Here is a 21690-nt window from a genome sequence, read left to right on the forward strand (position 1 = left end):
TGACCACATACATAGAAAACATGGTTTTCTGACTTCAAACTGTCCAAATACTTCCCCCCCGGCAAATAACCCCCCCCCTGAAAAATTCCTCCCCCCCCCTCGTGGAAAAGAAGGCTTTTCAAATTTGAGAATTTTATTTGAGTTTATTTTTTTCTAATTTCCGTAGGGGGAAGGAGTTTTCTTCGTTAGTTTTTATTTTTCAGCTTAGTGCGAGACAAGACAAATACAAGTGACAGAATATATGGGAAGGGCTATGTATTTGTACATAGGGGGGGGTAAAGTGTTTGGATAGTTTGAAGTCAGAAAACAATTCTTTCTTGGTATATGGCCACTAAAAAGTTACAGAAGAATAGCGAGGTATATGGAAATTTTGTTAACTAAAAAAAAAGAAAAAAAAAAAAAAAAAAAAAAAAAAATCCCATTATAAAGTAAATTTAATTTTTGATTTATTTTTTTTTTCCATGTTTTAAATTTTTTTTTTCAATGACTGTTTTTCCAAGTATTAAGTACTATTATTAGGTTAATGTAGTGTTTTATGATGATCGCTGATCAAAGTTTATGTTATTTCTGCCTTTCATTTATGTTATTTTACTGTGTTCATGGCCGTATATTTGGCTTTAAAAATACTTATATATCTATCTATCTAATATGCAGAATAATTGTGCCAACACATTTTGCATGCAGACCCGCTATACTTTACCCCCCTCCCTAATGTGCAAATCTATAGCCAAAATTTATTTCTAAAGTATAGAAGAAACTAACGAAAAAACCGGTGTGTTCTCGAATTTTACACAGCGTAAACTTGAGTGAGGGGCACATAATACGCAAATACAAAAATTCCTTCTTCCAACGGAAATAATAAAAATAAAATTTTCAAATTTGGAAAACCTTAATTGCCACGGGGGGGAGGGGTATTTTCGGGGGGGGGGGTATTTACCGGGGGGGGGGGTATTTTCCGTGGGGGGGGGGGTATTATCCGCGGGTGGGATATTTTCCACGGGGGGATATTTTACGGGGGGGGGGGTGTTTCCACGGGGGAGGGGGGGGTAAACGCCGACCACCAAAAAATTTACAATATATTCAAGTAGGCTAAATACATTTGAGTAAAAGCGAGAAATTGTGGAGGAACAGGATGAATAACGCAGCATTTTAAGCCATTTTTTTTAATATTTCCCCTTTCGCCACATATATTAAGCTTTTTCGAATCTTGGAACTCAAGTCAAATTCTTGACCTTTTTATTCTATTTCATGGTTCTTGTTTTGTTTCCCGTTTATATGTCTCTAGAATCAAGCCTAGAATTGACTTGAATTGCAATAATTAGGACTGCTGAAACCTTGGAACTGAACAGATCAGAAAGGGATTTTCTTGCGTGTGTCACAAATAGAACTGAATGGAAGTAAAAGTAAACTTCACGAAATATGTTAATTTGGTGATCTCAATGAAGTTACTTGAAAACTTACTTGGCTGAAGTATCTTCAGGAAAGTTACTGTTAGTAGTGAAGCTACTGAAGTTGTTACCGTATTGAAGTTACTTAGCTGAAAAATCTGAAACAAAAAACTAAAATTGACTTTAAGTCAAAGATCGCAGTAGAGTAATTTTTGAATTTGTATTGTATTATTTATTTATAATTTTATTTTTTGAAAACTGAGGTCATTCTACTTGAGTGATGTATGAATAAAATTGAAAAAGAGTTAGACCTTCTTAAATTGCAAAAGAAGGAGTTTGAGGGTAAAGTTATGAAGAATGAATTCATTCCAGAACATTATAAGACCAAATGCATTGATTACAGGGGTATTTTGTATTGTTTAATTTTATTTAATTTTGTTGATTTTATTTAAGTTTAATTTGGTCTTGTAACTTTTTTATTTACTTTATTGATTGTAAGTTGGCTTTTCCCTCCTTAAGCTTTCCCTCATTTGCTTTTCCCTTTGCTTAAGTCCAAGTGACGATGAAATGCGGCCTTCCCAAGGAAAAATTATATATTTGCACTTTTTTCTTTTCCAAGTCCTGACTCAAAGTTTACATAGTTTACAGTTTGGATAGAGTCTAAGATTAGGTGCTCACCAACTTTGAGGATTAGTTGAATATATAACCACCAGTATGACACTTAGCAACCAAACTTTAAGGATGAACGTCGAAAGGCTTTTTTGGAGAGGAAGGGGATATGAAATTGAAAAAAAAAACTTTTTGTGACCTATCCTTTGAATTTCATGTGGGTATAAAAAATATGGTGTGCTTCCACTGTCTAGGGCTCTTTTAAAAAGAAAAACTTAGAGAGTTTAGCTGTACTTTACGGATTAAAGCAAATAAAAAAAAATGTAGTTTGGTACCAAACTAAACGCAGGTCGTTCTAGACTAGAGTGCTAAAAGGTTAGAAAGGATTTAATAGAAACTTGAACTTTTTGGGAAGGGAGTAAAGACTGAAATATTGAACAGATTGGGATGGAGGAGGAGGATGCGTAGCTTTTTCGACCACCGTATGTCACTACTTTGTGATGAACTATGAGCAGGCTGAAAACAGTTATAGCTTAAAGATAAAAGCAGAAACGAAGCAGATTAGTGGGAGCCCCGATCTCAATTGTTATTTAAGATGTGCCTAAACAATTCGACCGAAGTTAAGAGTTTTTTCAGAATTATATAAAGGATAAATTGAAATAGGCTTTCAATTTAAACAATTGTCCCATTGTTTGATTACTTATCCCGAGAAAAATTCGAGTTTCGCCCTTTTTATATCTGAAATTATAAAGAATCTTGGAAACCTAAGCTATTGAATGCACAGTAAAAAATTTGTTTTTTTTAAAGGCCCGAGAAACAAAACTGACCTTCAGGGGAAGAGTGATCTTAGCCAGAGATACTGCTCCACTTCACGAATAAGGTCAATATTTTTATCATGATTTTGTAATTTTAACAGCATGAACTTGAAAATAAAAAATGTTCATAGATTATATATCCGAATAACTTGTTCTAGCCTTATTTGAAACATTTTTATTGTTTAAGACAGGCAAGGCCAAGGACAAGGTAAGACCGATTGAACTTTTATTTGACAATTTCAAAACCTTAGTCCATGTGCTTCAGTTAAGTTTAACCGTCTACGTCTATGTATATTTTCAAGGTCGGATGAAAATATTCAGCACAAGTGGACTATTTATTGACTTTCAGAGGCAACGCTATACCGTTGCCTATACTAAAGGCAATACGACTCCAATTTTTTATTATTTATTTATTATTTTTTCCCAGAGGTAGGCCTATTTCATATGGAAAGGGTCGTCGTATTAACTTCGGAGGGGGACTCATTCGATTGGAAATCGGGATTTCTAGTGCTCTTTTTAAGAGTTAAAAGGGGACTGAGGGCAACTAGCTCCCCCCCAAGCCTTTTTTCCCAAATACATCAGATAAAAATTTTGAAATAGCCATTTTGTTGAAAATAGTTTAAAGATCATATAACAAAAACTCCGACGTCGACCTAACCGGGGCAGGCCTTGTAAGTAATACCCTGGGGCAACCGCAGTGCTTGTCGATGTGATGCCCATAAGCACCACACAGTGAGCTTTTTTGATGGAAAAAAAATAGCTTATATTGACTTTTTCAGATTCAACAGAGGTCGTTTGGCAATTACCCCCACCCCCACGCCTTCTTTTCCCCAAATGCATCAGATAAAAATTTTGAGATCGACATTTTCTTAAAAATAGTTCAAAGATCATATTAGAATGACGCCAGGATCGACACAACCTCTCAGGGCCGGGGGCAAGCGTTGTAAGTTCTGTCATGGGGGTAAATATGGTTCTTATAGAAGGGATGTTCGTGTAAACTTCAGAGAGGGCTCATTTGATTGGAAATTAAATGTTCTAGTTCACTTTTTCAGAGTAAAAGAGATCGGACGGCAACTCGCCCCCCCCCTCCCACGCCCTTTTTTCCCAAATGCATCAAATAAAAATTTTAAGATAGCAATTTTGTTAAAAATAGTTCAAAGGTCAGATAACAAAATTCCGATGTTGACACTCCCGCTAGGGCCCTGGGTCAGGCGTTGTAACTTATGCCCCGGGGACATATAAGGTTCTTATGGAAGGGATGCTCGTAGAAACTTCACAGAGGGCTCATTTGATTGGGAATTGATAGTTGTAGTTCACTTTTTAAGACTCAAAAGTGATCAGAGGGCAACTAGCCGCCCAAGTTTACGCTATCAAAGGGCAGCTAGCACCCCCCCCCCCCCCCCCGGTCCCACACCCTTTTCCCCCGAATACATCAGATAAAAATTTTGAGGAAGCCATTTTGTTAAAAATAGTTGAAGATCATATAACAAAAACTCCGGAGTCGACACAACCCCCAAGGGCCTGGAGGCAGGCGTTGCAAGTTATGCCCTTGGGGCAACTATGTTTTCTATAGAAGGTATTCTCGTATAAACTTCAGAAAGGAATCATTTGATTGGAAATTAAAGGTTCTAGTTCACTTTTTTAGAGTAAAAAGAGATCGAAGGGCAACTTTCCCCCCACGCCCTCTTTTCCCCAAAAGCATTAGATAAAAATCTTGAGATAGACATTTTGTCAAAAATAGTTCAAAGATCGTAAAAAACGCCAGAATCGACACAACCTCCCAGGGCCCGGGGGCGAGCGTTGTAAGTTATGCAATGGGGGCAAATATGGTTCTTTTAGAAGGGATGCTTGTATAATTTTCAAAAAGGGCCCATTCAATTGGAAATTAAAAATTCTAGTTAACGTTTTAAGAGTCAAAAGAGATCGGGGGGCAACTAGCCCCCCTTCCCCCGCCCTTTTTTGCAAATACATCAAATAGAAATTTTGAGATAGCCATTTTGTTAAAAATAGTTCAAAGGTCAGATAACAAAACTCCGTTGTCGACACAACAAACCAGGGCCCGGGATCAGGCGTTGTAAGTTATGCCCTGAGGGAATATAAGGTTCTTACTCAGGGATGCTCGTATAAACATAAGAGGGCTCATTTGACTGGGAATTGAAAGTTTTAGTTCACTTTTTAAGAGTCAAAAGTGATCAGAGGGCCCCCCGCCCTTTTTCCCAAATGCACCAGTTAAAAATTTTGAGATAATCATTTTTAAAAAATAGTTCAAGTCTGATAATAAAAACTCCGGTGTCGACACAAGCAGGGCCCGGGGGCAGTCGTTATGTCCTGGGGGAATATATGGTTCTTATGGAAGGGATGCTCGTATAAACTTCAAAGAGAGCTCATTTGGTCGGAGATTGAAAGTTGTAGTTCACTTTTAAAGAGTCAAAGTGATCGCAGGACAGCTAGAATCACCCCCCCCCCCCCCAGCGCCCTTTTTCCCCCAAATGCATCAGATAAAAATTTTGATAGCTATTGTGTCAAAAATAGTTCAAGGGTCAGATAACAAAATTTCCTGTGTCGACACAACCCCCTCAGGGCCTGGGGCCAGGCGTTGTAAATTATACTCTGGGGCATAAATGGTTCTTATGGAAAAGATGTTCAAATAAGCTTCAAAGACGGCTCGTTTGATTGGAAATTGAAAGTTTTAGTTGGGTTTTTAAGAATCAAAAGAGATCCAAGGGCAACTAGCCCCCCACACCCATGCCCCGTTTCCCCAAACCCATCCGAATAAATTTTGAGATAGCCAGTTTTTTTTTAAAAATAGTTCAAAAATCAGATAACAAAAATTCCCGTGTCGACACAACCCCCCAGGGTCCGGGAGCAGGTTTGTAAGTTATGCCCTGGCGGCATATATGGTTTTTATGGAAGGAATGCTCGTATAAACTTCAGAGAGGGCTTGATTGATTAGAAATTGAAAGTTCTAGTCCACTTTTTAAGAGTAAAAAATATCAACCGCAACTAGCCCACCCCTCACCACCCTTTCTTCCCTAAACCCATCTGATAAAATTTTGAGATAGCCATTTTTATGAAGATCGTTTGATTAGTCTTGCGAAATTGCTGCTTCTTTGTTACTATTGATGATTCCACTTATGTATCTTCTAAAAAGATTCTAGCAGTTGGAGTAATATTTTGCAATGATGACCTCTCAGTTGAAGTTGATGTACTCGACGTTATCGTGTGTCCTGAATCTTCAGCCAGGGCGATATTTGAGGAGTTGAAGAAATGCATAATAGAAACTCACAAGCTTCCCCCGGCTAATTTCATATGGTTTTGCTCTGACACCACAAATTCTATGATGGTAGCTAATCAAAGCGTTTCGTCCATGATAAAACAAGTTTTCCTGTTGGTAGTCATAGTGAAATGCTCTTGCCACATGGCTCATCTGGCTGCTTCGTATGCATGCAAGAAATTGGCAAAATCCGTGGAGGACATCTGTCTCTCCATGTATAGTCACTTCACGCAAAGTCACAAGAGGCAAAATCCTTTCCTTGACTTTTAAAAATTCTGTAAAGTTGACAGGCATAAGATTCTGCAGGCTGGGCAGACTTGATGGCTTTCAGTCAAACCTACCGTGAACAAAATTTTGGAACAATGGGATGGTCTTCGTGCCTACTACAGACTTCTACTAGTTGATGATCAAACAAAGCTCAATGAGCTTGTATACACAAATCTGAACCCAGCCATGAACTGCATGTTTAAATTTGTTGCCTTTGCATTGGGATTACTTACTGAATTTAATGTAGCTTTTCAAGCTGACAAACCACTGTTTTATTGCCTGAAACTAGAAAATGAATCTCTTATCACGGAACTTTCTATGAGCTTCATGAAGAAGGACTATGTGAAGTCAACAAATGCATTTCCACTTAATGTGAATGACTCAAGTGCTTACCTTCACCTCGAAAGTGTTTACTTAGGTTCAAATGGGCAGGAATCTCCCTTGACACTAAAATCAGATACAGGTGTGCCCCATGACGTAGTTGAAAAGATCCTCAGAGCTGCACAATCTTTTACATTGAAGCTGTGCAGCAGATCCAAACTCGATTTCGTTTCGATGATGATATTTACAAATTTTCAGAAATGGTTGACCCTGTATCAGTTCAGTCACTACGGCCTGATTCCCTCCAACCCTTTCTCCGAAAGTATGATGGGATGGAAACAAAATCGAACAGGAGTGGAGGAAGCAAAGTCTCATCAATGTTGAAAATATGGATGCGGTTACTTACTGGAGTTTGGCTCCTTAAAAAAAATGCTTTTGTAACCGAGGTATGCGCAAATCTAAAATTGGTAATTATATTTGTGCTTTCTCTTCCTTTCTCCAGCGTTGTCATCAAAGGTTTTTTTTTGTGCAGTGGAAATCGTAAAGACGGAACAAGATTAAAACGGAAAGGTTACATGGAATTCTTAAAACAAAATAGGGTTTGAAGCGGGCCCAAGAAAGTGCCCCACGTATTCGTGAAGACGAGAAACTACTGCTGTACACGAAAAGAGTCAAGGCTTCAGCTACCATCGGGAAAAAGGACGAAGGTATTAAATCTCATTCTGACTAAAAATTAATTTTTCTTGATTTTTATTATCAATATAACCTTAATCTGAGTCTGAGGCAACTAATGGAGTTTTTCACATTGGTGTGATAAGCAGTGTGCCCTTATAACCCAAATTACCAAAAATAACCATATAAAACAAATATTTATTTAATTTGACCACCATACACACTTGATTGATCACCATATCCACCATATTAACCATATTGATTTGATCACCATATCCACCATGATCCACTTGACAATTAGGCACTCTGATTGGTCAAGCGCAACAGAAAACAGAATTGAAATCTATTTCTCTTACTTAACCTATTTCGCCTTGCTGCACCTTAATACACGAATGTGAAAAATGCCTAAGTATTGTTGTATATTTTACATTTTCTGTATTACTTAAAGTAAGTTTTAAGCAATTTTCTATCCTTAAATCTTATATTTTCAGTCACCTTTTGACAGATCCGTCGACAGATAAAGTTTTCCATGTTTTTCAGACATTTTTATTGACTCTAGCACAATTCAATATGAAAAAAAAAAAAAAAAATCAAAACAAAAAAATGTTTGCAAAAGCGACCATCATTCATGCCAATCCTTCGTACCAATTCAAATAAAAACGAGGGTGCAGCGAAAAAAGTAAAAGAGAAGGAAAAAATAATGGCAAAGAAAAACAAATAAAAAATATATATTCATATGGTCCAGAATCTGAAATCTGGCACTGGAATCCATAAATCATAATCGAACTTCACTAGTCGATGAATACAAAGCATTGTTTTAAACCTCAAAAGAAGATATTTTGGTACAAGTAAAAGGTCTTGAGTTGCAAAATTTGTCGTCTTGAACAACTGTTATTAAAAGTCAGCATATAGACAAGGACCCACGATAAAGAAAGATTCCTAAAAAATAGTTGCCAGGTTTCAACAAGCTAAAGTAGGTTACAATATGAAATCTAGGGCAGAAAAAAGCGCTGATAACAAATATCTGGCGGCGCATCCAAAATTCCCTGGATCAATTGCAAAAAAGGCATGTATGCAGAAATAGGAAAAAAACAAAGATTGGGTATATTTTTATTCTGGAGAGCTTGTTTGAGCATTCTGTCAGGTAGAATATCTCTCCACGAGTGCAATTTAAGATCCAGTTCCCCTAATGAGGGATTTCAACAGTAGAGGGAGAGTATTATCTCTCCACTCTAGTTTTCACATTTACCTTGCCTTAATTTGCACTTTCAAGCATTAAGAATTCACGAGTTCTTCAACTGATCGACATTAGCGTGAAATAGCTATACTCTGTGCAATACTAAGTATTTTTGCAAGTTCTACCCCCTCCCCACCCTAACTACCCCAATGTGACCCAGATCTTTCTGCGCTCGGACACCCTCTTTGCGCTATGCTTATGCACCTAGTGGAAATTTCACGGGAGCGTAACCTAGCAATGCGATCTCATTACACGAACGTCAACATCATCACTTTGTTGATAATCGAAGATTTTAAAGCCGACAAAGGACTGACTAACTGTTAAGTGAAACAGCTGATATTTGGTTTTTGCAGCAGGTTCACTACACAGCTAAGGATTCCAGTACTTTGTATGCGTTCATCCTGCAGGAGAGTGGTGTGTTAGACTGTAATGTTAGAAGAGTAATGTCAAGTTTTTTTTGTTTTTTTTTTTTGCGATCTATAGTTGTTTCCAGATGATATGAGCAATGTGCTTTTATTCATTCCAAATACTGTGGTTTGAAGTTTCCATAGGTTCCAAACACAATTTAGGACTGACTGCTAAATCAGTCCACTCCGTTATACAAAAAAGTGGAAAATGCTATACATAAGATACGTGTAATATAATGCTCACATCTTCAGCCATCTGACGATTATTTCAACTAGAGTCATCTGGTGACCAAATCTGAATTTGACATACGATTATTCAAATGTTTTAAATGTTCAGCATTCAATAGTCCAAACTTTTAATTTTAAATTTTGGTACACTAGTCCCTATTTTTGGGACTTAGCTTGGTGTATTAGTCCCTGTTTTTGGGGCTTAGCTAGGTTGATTCAAACAGCCAGCTTAGATGCTAAAAAAAAGAGCTAATCGATTTGATTTCAGAAGTACTTTCAAGATAGTCGTGAAAAATAAGAAGAGGTGAGAAAATTCTGTAGCCATTACACTGCATGAGGAGAATGACCCCACCCCTATATGAAGAAAATCCTAAAATATATTTACTGTTATTAAAATTATATAAGGTTTACATTCGGCTCGGAACAATCGTCATTCGGCATTGGTGTAAAACCCAAAATTTATAGTGAGGTTTTCCCCGAAACGGGCCAAATAATTGCAAAAAGCTGGTTTTTAGACCCGTTTGTCACAATTTCTATCGTTTTATAATGTTTTTTTTTTCTGGAGACCCTTTCATGCATAATGCGCGTGATTTTTTTTCACATCATAGCATGAAGGCATCTATGCCATTGTCTAGGCGGACACACTGGTGACATCTTTGCAATAAAACAAAACAAGGAATTACCAATCGGAAAATTTATTAGAACTCGAACACGCACAAACAGCTCCAAATAGCACGCGTTTTCTTATATTTAATAAGACAAGTCAATCGGATTTAAGACAAGGGTTCCTATTTAAGATCGACGAAAAAAAAAAATTTACATGGAATGACAAAACTAAGTTTTTTATATTATTTCTAGCAGAAATTAACAAACAATAGTGCAAAATATACTCCACCACAAATAAGATTTAGACTAAAGACAAATGTGGATATATAAAAGGATAGATAAATACACTGTACAGTATCGATTACAAAGCTTTACATCAATCTCAGTACCCAAATTCTTAGCATAACTACCACAAATTCTTTATTGACACTGTTATTCCAAAAATAGGCGTTGCAAGAAACTTGATTTGACAAAACAAAAACTCCTGATTTTAGATTGCAATTTTAATAATAGAACTTATTTAGCATAAACGTAAAACTATCCACAATAGTTTGTTTATGAAAAGGACTTTAACTTAAAAAAATCTTTCAATTTCTGCGAAAATATGTTATTTCAACTTTGTTTATGAAGTTTGTGGTATAATAAAATGAATTCTATAGACAAAAATATTTCACTTTAAATTTTGTATTTGGTGCAGTATATTTTAAACGCACCCCTTCATATTGCCCAATTACGGAATAACAGTGTCAATTTTGACAAAAAGAAGAAAAAATGTGAAGGTCTTGACTGCGTACAAACCAAAAAAGAAAATAACTTCAAATAAACATATATGACAGCCATTTATTCCCTACGTGGCGTTACTTAGATCAAAGTTTTAACAGTTAAATAATATAGGCATTTCAGCAAAACCATTGAAAATACAGATTTATTCCCCACTTCTTTTCCCATTGTGTGCCATTACCTTTTACTTTGAACAAGTGAAGGTACACAAATGCGAAAAAAAGAAACAAAAATAAGTAAATTATTACATAGCAAACTAACGGCAAATAAAAAAAAAGACATCTAATATATTAATAATTTTTTTATTTCTAATTTTAAATTACTACATTTTAAATTTCTAAATTTAGGTTAAATTGTTCTAAAACTTATTACGAAACGGTCTTATACCTACTGCCATAGCATTTCAATTCTTTTAACGAAAAAATCGATGTTTCACAATACATAATATTGCATTAGATTTTGCTGAGACGCGTATATCAAACAGTTCGTTTTAAGATTTAATTGAGACAACAGGTTAACAGATAGCCATCATTCACCTGACTCGAAAAATCTACTTTACTGAAAAAAAAAGATAAATCCTAGAATTTAGCAGCATCCAGACTTGGGTGCTTCGACAGGACGATTTCTGTCCCCAATTTGGATTCCCTGGCTCTGGCCCATCGGGACAGAAGATGGAGCTGTTCTATTTTTGATTTCAGAAGCCATCTTCAAAAAAGCCTGCTCGACGTTTGTGGCATTCTTAGCAGAAGTCTCCAAAAAGGGAATTCCCAATTGGTCAGCATAGTCCTGAAAACAAAAATATTAGTTCAGTATTTATAATAAAAAAATATTGATTTCAGAAGCCATCTTCAAAAAAGCCTGCTCGACGTTTGTGGCATTCTTAGCGGAAGTCTCCATATAGGGAATTCCCAATTGGTCAGCATAGTCCTGAAAACAAAGATATTAGTTCGATAACGGTTTATTGACGAAAACAGTAGAAGTAACGATTACTTGGAGCAAAAAAAACTTAAATTAACCCCCAAAAAAAAAAAAAACACTTCGGAAATCGAGGAAGATTTCTTAAATTTTTTCTAGAGGGATTATCTAAGGATAGTCTAAGGCACTCGTTGGACCGACCGTATATTAAGCAATTATTGCACGATAAATGTGGTTCGACCCCAAGGGATATAACGAAAGAAAGATTAAGATAGTTAGCCGATATTTTAAGAATGAAGGATGATAGATTGCCAAATATTGTGCTTTTTAGCTATCCACCAGGGGAAAAAAAGGTAAAATATACAACATTGGACTTTACAGTTCCTACCGGCGGTTCTGATCTATGTTTCATGGCCCTTCAGCCAAGGCGTGAACCAGTTATCCTGTGCTTTTGCATATCCTTCCTATTTACCTTCCCTTTCTCCAGGTACCCGTTAAGAGCTGGGTCGACTCTGGCTGAGCTTACAAAGTCATGCCACCATTCCCCGTTCCAAACTAAATAACTAGCGATATCAGGACTCGAACCCCTTTCCTCACGGACAAATAATGTAAAGTGTAGCGTGCTAACCACTCGGCTAGATCAGGGCCAAACCAAAAGCAGGTTGTCCCCAAATGGGCATGAAGAGGAAATAAGGAAAGATCTAAAAAAAAAAAAAAAAAAAAAAAATCGAACTTTATAGGGAGTGCAAAGAGTGAAATTCTTGAACAAAATTGGATGACGGAGGAGCATATGCAGCTAGGTTCAGATGACTTTGTGCTCAAGTGGGCTTTTAGTGGTAGTAGTAGTAGTATTTGGATAAAATCATTAAACTTTACAACTGCATCATTCTTTCTTCTATGGTATTAGAACTTAGTAGGATAGAATTCTTTAAAAAAACGACATATATACAAATACTAAAAGCTTCAATGCTATTGAGTAGATTCTAAATCAGAAGATGGGTACTTCAGCGTATGTAAATTAAAGTATGGGCCGATATGACGTCCACTGAAACGAACTACAAATTGTTCAAAGCTAAAAACTGAAAATGCTTGTAGAATCTATCTTGTATGGCCAGAATAATCAGCTATTCCAACCTAGAAAACTAACACTAAAAACCCTATTTGTTGTTGTCTTAATTTCTGAGGGACTAGGATTCAATTCACTGGCAAAGCAGGTCATCAGTGCACCAAAGACTCTTTGTGAGTGTTGAAGGCCTAAGCTGCCATCCAAGCAAAGAAATGCTCACAGGCTTCTTGGCAGGCCATGCGCAAATTAGCTCATTCTTAGACAAATTATATTTGATCATATCATTGTTAACAAGACTAAAAGACCGTAATTTATCAGAGCAAAATCAAATATTGAAGTCTTTTGCGGAAATAATTTGATTTTCTATCTAAGGATTTAAATAAGAGAAAATATAACTTAAATTTATAATATCTTGAACAATCTTGTAGCTTATTATTATAGTACATAGATAATCCTGGGTCATCTTTAAACTGAAGCTGACAAAATACAGTTCACCCCTATCACTGCTGGCTCGTCTACCTTTCTATTAGGGAGAAAACCAAATTGTTCATGCTGGAATGAATTTGGTAGTTCTGGGAGGATTCTTAACTTAACAAGATGTTCCATAAGTTTGCAAAGGCACGATGTGAGGGCTATAGGTCTGTAGGATGCTGTAAGTTTTGGATCCTTTCCTGTCTTCAATATAGGAATTACTGCGGCTTTCTTCCACTGCTTTGGGACTGTTGATGTTGCTGCAGGCTTGTTGAAAAAAGCTGTCATGATGTCTGCTGTTTTGGGGCTAAGGTTCTTTAACATTTGATTGTGTATCAAGTCAGGTCCCATTGCACCTGATTTCAGTCTCCTAGTTTACTGAATAACTTTCAATGCAGTAAAAAGCTCAAAAGGTATGTTGAATTTGGCAGAGTGGGTCTTTTGGTGATGTCTTACACTTTCAGGTGCTTTCAGTGAACTGGTCCAGAAGAACATTGAATTCTTCTTGGGTTGAGGTAACTGGGATGCCATTTCTCAAGAGGACACTAGTCCTTTAAATTTCCAATCGAATGAACCCTTTTTGAAATTTCTACGACAACACTTTCCATAAAAACCTTATATAGATCTTTCAAATACCACATTGCCAACATCGTTCTTTACTTAGGCAGCGCTTGCGCTGCCTATGATATATAAGTACATTGACTAAAACCAGTGAAAGGTCGAATAGATGAATCGGTTCTAGGCGTTTACCCCACCCCCCAGAAAATACGCCCCCGCGGAAAATACCCCCCACCCTGGAAAATAAGGCTTTCCAAATTTGAGAATTTTATTTCAGCTTGTTTTTTTAATTTCCGTAGAAGGAATTTTGGTACTTGTGTACTATGCACCACTCACTCAAGTTTACGCTGTATACAACTCGAGAGCAAACCAGTTTCTTCGTAAGTTTCAGCTTAGCGCGAGACAAGGTAAAGACAAGTGACAGAATATATAGGAAATATATAATTTGGGCTATATATTTGTACATAAGGGGGGGGGGGTAAAGTAATTGGACAGTTGGAAGTCAGAAAGCAATTCTTTGTTCACAAAAAGCAGAATAATTGTACCTAACACATCTTGCATGCAGACCCGTTATAGTTCACCCCCGCCCCTCTAATGTGCAAATCTATAGCCCAAATTTGTTTCAAAAGTAACGAAGAAACTAACGAAAAAACCAGTTTTTTCCCGAGTTTTACACAGCGTAAACTTGATTGACTGGCACATAATATACAAGCATCAAAATTCCTCCCCCCTACGGAAATAAAAACAAAAAAACAAAACTCAAATAAAATTCTCAAATTTGGAAAGCCTTATTTTACCACGGGGGGTGTTTTTCAGGGGGGTATTTTCCGCGGATGAGGGGGTTATTTTCTGGAGGCTAATCGCGGGGGGGGGGGGTAAACACCGGCCACAAGATTGATTTTATAATAATTACTTTACGGAAAGCGCCATACAGTTCCTTTGGTTCCAAGCACGACAAAATGTGCTGTCACAGATGATTCTATAAGATTAAGCAAACAAAAAATCCCAAGGAGAAAGCAAGGGAGGAGAAAGACTAAAAGAGATAGCAAAGAAAAGAAAGAGAGAGCAAGAGAAGAGAAAAAGGGAAATAAAAGACGTCGTAGAAAAATAGACAATTTTCCATACTTTATTCTTGCTGAGGTTCTCAATAAACATTCATAGAAGCCGGCACAGCTCATCGTATTTTATTTCAAATTTCGATTGCGTCTAGATGGTAGCCTTAAAATTGGACCTTAAAATTTGAAATCTTTCTTGGCCTTAATTTGAAATCTTACTTAGCATTAAAGATAGTTATAAAATTTCTATTTGGCTATACATTTTGACAGGTCCAAGGAGATTTCCCAAAGCTTAATGTCAAGGAAGCTATAGTTATAATGATGCTATGATCTTAACAATAAAATAATAAATACAAATGCACACGTAAAAACGAAGACAGATTCAATCATAAACGTACAGTACATTACCTTAAGATATATAGACAGCTGTAATGCTTACATTTTAAAAGAGGTTTTCACTTTAAAATACTTAATGTTTAGTCTGTTCTTTTACAACAAATAACCTACTTAGTTTGTGGCACAATTACTCCACAATGCGCCATTTCGAGAATAAAATTTTACAAAGAGGAGCAAACCCGAAAGAAAATTGGAACAAAAGTAAAAACAAAAATCAAATACCTTTGCTATCTGGTAGTCAACAACTTTTTTAGCTGCTAAGTCACACTTGTTTCCAACCAATAATCTGTTGACGTTTTCACAGGCATATCTATCAATTTCCTCTAGCCACTGTCTTACATTGTTGAAGGACTCTTGATCAGTGACATCGTAAACGACTATAATTCCATGGGCACCTCGGTAATACGAAGAGGTGATGGTGCGGAAGCGCTCTTGGCCTGCTGTGTCCCACTACAAGTATCAAACAAATGTAATTAAAGCCTGGTGCAAAAAATTGCCTGTACCCTGCATATTAGCTTGTCAACAAGCTGATATACAATCTGTTGACTATATGACAATACTGTTTTTGAATAAGAGAATATTCAAAAACAGCATTAGACACAAGAAGAAAGCTGCATCACCTGCTCAGGTTGGGATTGATGGTAATGAAAGAGCAAACAGAGCTGCATAGCAGGCCACCAAAATTACAGGCCCCTTTAGTGAGTGTGACTCCCCTAAGGAAGTTAAGATGATTGAAAAAGTGATGAAGAGCCTAGATAAGTTCTCTTTTGAGGAAAACAGAAACTTGTCAGGTAATTACTTTGTCACTCGCAAAACCACAAGAAGCCACGAACTAAAAACATATGAGAAACTAACAAGAAAAGATGAAGTTATCATCTTTCGTTTAAGATCTCAACATGCAGAGGTTCAATCCTATCGTGCAAGATTCTTTGGAGAAGATGAACATTGCAAACATTGCAACAATGAAGAGACAATTACATATTTTCTACTAGATTGTGATAGCCTTCAACATCAGAGACAATATATAGCAAAGTTATTTGCACAGAATTCTATGTGCCCCAATTTAGAACTACTTTGGGAGGCATTGCTGACAAAAAATTAATATGCAAATTTGTCGACTTCTAGTGCAGTTTTTACAAGACATAGGAGCAGATAAGAAGATATAGTCCAGTTTATTACTTAAATTTGGTGCATCTTGAATATAAATGCAGTGTAAAATTATAGTGACAATTCAACCCTTCCTTATCTTTTTCAACTTTCTAACGTGATATTTTGAGAAACCATTGAATGAGGACCTAAGTGACATCTACTGTCAAGAAAGGTCCGAAATCCCGCTGATGCTGCTGCTGCAGAAAGCTGCGTCATGACAAACAGTAAATTAAATAGTTTATGGTTCAATTTTCAATAAAAAATCAATAAGGGAGCAGAAAATACCGAGGTGTTTGAACTAAAACCGATGAAATTAAACCGATGAAACTAGCATTGTGAATATTAAAACTGTTAATTCAAAATTGTGAGAGTTCCCCACTGTTTTCATGAATCGACATTGGGACAGCAAAATTACAGCAACCAATAAAGAAAAAACTGCAATTTTAGTGGCTTCCTTTTATTTTATTTTTCTAAAGAAATTCAGGAGGAGAATCGGCTGTTTACAGCCGATTTTTTGTTTAATCTATAAATCAAAGCTATTACTAATTTATACTGCAAAAGGTTCAGCCTATTTTGCAGTCACATTTTCAAAAATACAAGCTCTAGCCGCTCAAAGGGAATATGAATAAATTGTTCTGTTTCGTTTTTAAGAGGCAGAATACTGCTTCCTTTGCTATACACAACTGCACATCTCTGGTCAGAGCATACAATGACTGGCAGACTTTTCAATGCAGTATATTCTTTGATATATCTCTGCTCTGTTAGAGTGCTCTTTAGAATACACAGACCATGAATGTATTGCTGCTTTACTTACACAGAAGAAGGTGGGAATCATGACATAACTTTAAGAGTTTGGCAACAATAAAACAAGAAAAATAGACTTTCTTCAAAAGCGTTCAAATACATATGAAGTTAGTGCAGAAGTCACCAAAACTGAATTCCTGTCTCAGGAACTTTATAATTAAGGCAACATTAAAAGAAAAAGAAGGAGGTTTTTGAATCTAGTGTCCATTAGACAAAAAAAAAACTAAAATACTTGCGGCAAATTATAACTTTTTCCTTGCTAGAATTGTTTCTTAAGTTGCATATATAAGACAAAGTGTATTTTAGCATTAAATTTTACAATTTTTACTGCAAATAAAAAAAAAAAAAAAAATTCATACATCCCATTAAAAATAAATAATACCGTAAAAGAACTACTCTTTTTCAGATGGAGACAGACTCAAGTCAGTATCTAAGGAGGGTGGGGGGGGGGAGTAATACCACACATAATCACATCGATTACTCTTTTATTAGAAATATATCTTACTAATCTGTTTAACGATAATGAATTATTTATTTACAGTATTATCTACTTTTAACAGTTTGAGCAGAATAACCCACTAACTAACTTGTGGACTAGACAGCAAATTTTAAATGATTTTGTTCCGTTAAAATCAATATCCTATTTTACTATTTTCAATTCGAGTTCCTTACCTTCATTCTTTAAAGCCCAGTTATCTCCCTCTTTCTCTCTCCTCCCTTATTATTTTATTTTTTAGTCCTTCATCTGGCATTGGATGCCTGACTTTTTTTTCTTTTAGCTTAGTTTTTTCTTTCTCATGCTTTCAGTTTAACGCAATTTTTTATTACCATGTATACAGTGACGATTCTGGGCCTGGGAAGGAGGGGGCAGCTGCCCCCCTCACCTCTTCTGAAATTAAGCTCCTTTTATATTTTTTGCACTCCTATGGTAAACCTTGCCCCTTCCCAGATTGAGGTAAAACAGCTTCCCAGATAAAACAGCCACTGCATGTATATTTATTACCTTCTATGATTTTCTGTAAATATATTTCTTTGGGATGGGGACGAGTTCAGTCCTTCTTTTAGAGGAGAAAACTGAACTTCTTGTTTTTCAAAAAAAAAAAAAAAAAAAATTAATAATATACAGTTTTCACAGACTTTCATACCCCAAATCAGAAAATGCAATTAATATTTTTTGATTACCCAGATTCTATAATTAACATTCTATAATTCTATAATTAACAATTCTTAAAGTTTACACGACAAAACATTTAATTTTTTTATTTTTAATTTAGATTTTAGTTTTTTTTAAACTAAATTTACCTTTTTTTCAAAAATTGAAGATAAAATTCAATTTTAAACATAAAATTGTTTTAATTATAATTATCTGATGCAGTTGGGCACACCATAATAAAAAAATATAATTCTGTTTCGTTAAGCTCCCACAGCTAATAATTGAATTCTTTTTTTTTTCAACCTATTCATGTCTGAAACATAAACTTCCAGGAAACAAACTTACGATCTGAAGTTTAATAGTTTTTCCTTCCAATTCGATAGTCCTGATTTTGAAGTCTACACCAATTGTACTTATGTAGCTTTCCGTATATGTGTCATCCTAAAAATAAACATTAGCTTAAACATCCTGATAATTAGTCTTCTACTAAGAAAAAAAAAAAAAAATCAATGTCACCTGGCGTTACCCACAAACCCATAAAATTTGGTTTAGTTGAAGCTTTATGGAATCGTTCTTTGTTATTTAACAAACAACAAGGTTCACAGAGGATAGCGACGTGATTTGTTTATCAATACTAAGCTTGCTAAACATGCTCAACATTACATAAGTAGAAAAAAAACAGTACTTGGAAGGTTTACTGTCTAAATAATTTTCAAGGAGTCATTTCTACAAATGACTTATAATCCTTATATAGTTACTTACTTACATATGCGTGAAAAAAACAACTCTCCTTACGCTTTCGTTTGCTTGGAGTAAGTTAATTTAAGATTATGATATATAAATGAATGACCAGTCTATCTTCGTTTTTCTATATATAGCATTTTTATTATTACTAAGTTGTCTTGTGTTTTATTTGGTTTAATTACCTTATAATATTCTGCGAGTTTTAGCTATTTTTAAGACTTTCCTCTATGACCAACCTCATTATATATTTTTTTTTTCAATATTTATTGATTCTTGAGTGCGAATTAACCCCATCTGGGTTTGTGATAGTAATTTGTCAAAAATGAATTTTTATCTAACATTACCCACAAACACCCTAAAATTAATTACAAAAATCTAAAAAATATCTATTCTTTTTTTTTACCTCATAGTTTACTTTGTTTTATAATCAATTGAAGATTGAAGGCTCACTTTTGCCCAAAGAGCTGAATGGTTATGTTTGTATTCATAAGTTATTAGCATTTAGAAGATATGACAATTGATTTTGGATTGCATTTATATATCTTTTTCTGCAATATCCTTTCTTTATTTTACAAAAATCTCACACAAGTCTCAGGATACAATTTCATAAGACATAACACAGACTCAAAGACACAGCCGTCTGGAGTGGTGCAAATCGATTACCACAGAGGTTCGATTGAATCGAATTTTATGGTTTTGTGGATAACGCCAGAGGGCGTTTTTTTTAATCTTGTTATTGAAGATTAAGTTAACACAATACAAGGTTACAGAGTTATGAGTTACAGTTCCTATGGTTAAATTCTTATTGCTACAAAGAAAAACCTGTATCGTAGACTATTTTACTCTCAACTCTTTGAATTTCTCCTCAACTATAGAACGGGAAAAATTCTATAGATCACAAGTAAAATACTCAAATTAGAAGAGGAATCAGCTTAGTTCAAAAGTGAAATTCATACTTTTTCTTAAAACAGAATTTTTACTGTGGCTTTTCAAAACCCAAATAAAAGTGATAAAAAAATTTCTAACCAAAATAAGACACTTTGACAAAGCGTGCTTTAAGCTAGACCCCGGCACCGCACCGGCGGATCGACCGAACGCCTCCGACGAGAGGCCCGGTCGAACGCCACCGAAGTGTCGCAACGCCGCCGGTGCGCCGCAGGCCCGCAGCCACCAGCAGAGGCGGCGGTGTTCGGTCGACTTTAAATTATTTTTGCGGCAATTCTTTATTGCGTCAACCGCAAAGTTGGAGCTTTTCCTTCTCGTGTGGTTTAGTATTTTGATTTTCCTGATTAGAAATCAAGCAGGGCTTGCACTGTCCCCAAATTCTCGGGTATTTCCCCCAAAATCTATCCGTCAACCCGAAAAAAATCTGGCTCCCCGAATCCCCAAAAATCACGCAATCACGGTGCCACCCCTAGCGATTTATCACCAGTGAGTTTCCCTGCCAAATATTACTTTGCACACCATAGTTCTTCATTACTCTCTTGTTCGTTAATTTTCGTCTCTTTGTTATTTTTTCATAAAAACCAGAAAGATGCAATATGTAATTGCAAATATTGCAATATACACAGTTCTTCATATGTTGACAAAAATAGTATCATCTTTATGAAATGAGTTTAAATCATTTCGAATGCAGTTTTCCAATCGCTATTTCTTACATCATTCATAGTCAAGAATTTTATTTTCAAGTTGAATAGAATTATAGAACGCATTCATTACTATACAGCTTCAGCCTTCAGTTAGTTGAAATTGATAGCCGACAGATTGTTTCTACAGCTGAATTGTAAGTTTGCAGACTTTGTTTTTCTTTTGCTGTTTTTAGATAAGATTTTTTTAATGTTTAATACTCAATTGTTGAACGCCTGATAGAAAATACAATCTTATTTCTGCAACATTTTAAACCCCCCCCCCCAAAAAAACCTTCTATTGAGACAAAATTTAGCTACAGACTAAGCTATGTACAATGTTGGGGAATTAAAGATTGAAACGGAAGTTACCCACAAAATATGATTCATAAATAAATTGTAAATTATTGCCTATACGGGGGGGGGGGGGGGGGGGCTATCATTTTTAATTGATAATACCTGATTTTTTTTATTGAAAGCAGGGATGCCAAAAAGATTATTTTTTTCATTTACAGTGGAGACAGAAGAAAATTATATCAAATTCCCTGGGAAACCATTGAAATATTTTGATAGACCCAGGGCCCCTCATTGGCACTTGCACAATTTCTTGGGAATTTTGCAATTTCTCATAGGCTACAGGCCTAATTTTGCTTTTTTGTGTGCTGCCTTTTAGTTAGCCTCCTTAGATTATATGGAATGCCATGGTACTCCTTTGACTCAGTTTCCCAATTATTTGTGGTATATCGGAATAATTTCGACATTTTTGTTGTTGTCTTTGTACCCTTTACTCATACCCTCATTTTTTTTTTTTTTCAAGGAACACTAAGCTGTTTAACGTTATTTTGCGTGTTTGTTTGAACTATATAGTGATCTAGTTAATTATTAAGAAAATTATTTCTCGAGTGCAGAGCTGAGACGGTATTCTATCAAGGTGGTATCCAGAGGGGGGGTATTACATATAAATGATAATATCTCAAATTTTTTTTATTGAAAGCAGGGATGCCAAAAAATTAATTTTTTTTTAATTTAAAGCAGAGCCGGCATCCTATTAAGGTGCTATCTAGAGGGGGGGGTGAGCTATCATATTTAAATCATAATACCTCGATTTTTTTTTTGAAGAAGGGATGCCAATAAGTTAATTATTTTTAAT

General features: G+C 35.7%; 1 protein-coding gene across 1 annotated transcript in view; it reads right to left on the reverse strand.

Annotated features, from left to right (window-relative positions):
* Positions 1-9897: 9897 nt before the first annotated feature.
* Rab1 (RAS oncogene family member Rab1) overlaps positions 9898-21690 on the reverse strand; it is a 51371-nt gene continuing 39578 nt past the window's right edge. The window contains exons 3-5 of the mRNA XM_089092133.1: positions 18517-18612; positions 15288-15515; positions 9898-11390 (exon numbers count right to left, since the gene is read on the reverse strand). Coding sequence (XP_088948259.1) covers positions 11190-11390; positions 15288-15515; positions 18517-18612 — 525 coding nt within the window. The 3' untranslated portion in view covers positions 9898-11189. The remainder of the gene's footprint in view (positions 11391-15287; positions 15516-18516; positions 18613-21690) is intronic.

The sequence above is a fragment of the Artemia sp. Qi Xiang Cuo genome, chromosome 7 (genome assembly GCF_049724085.1).
Source record: "Artemia sp. Qi Xiang Cuo chromosome 7, ASM4972408v1, whole genome shotgun sequence".
Lineage (NCBI taxonomy): Eukaryota > Metazoa > Arthropoda > Branchiopoda > Anostraca > Artemiidae > Artemia > Artemia sp. Qi Xiang Cuo.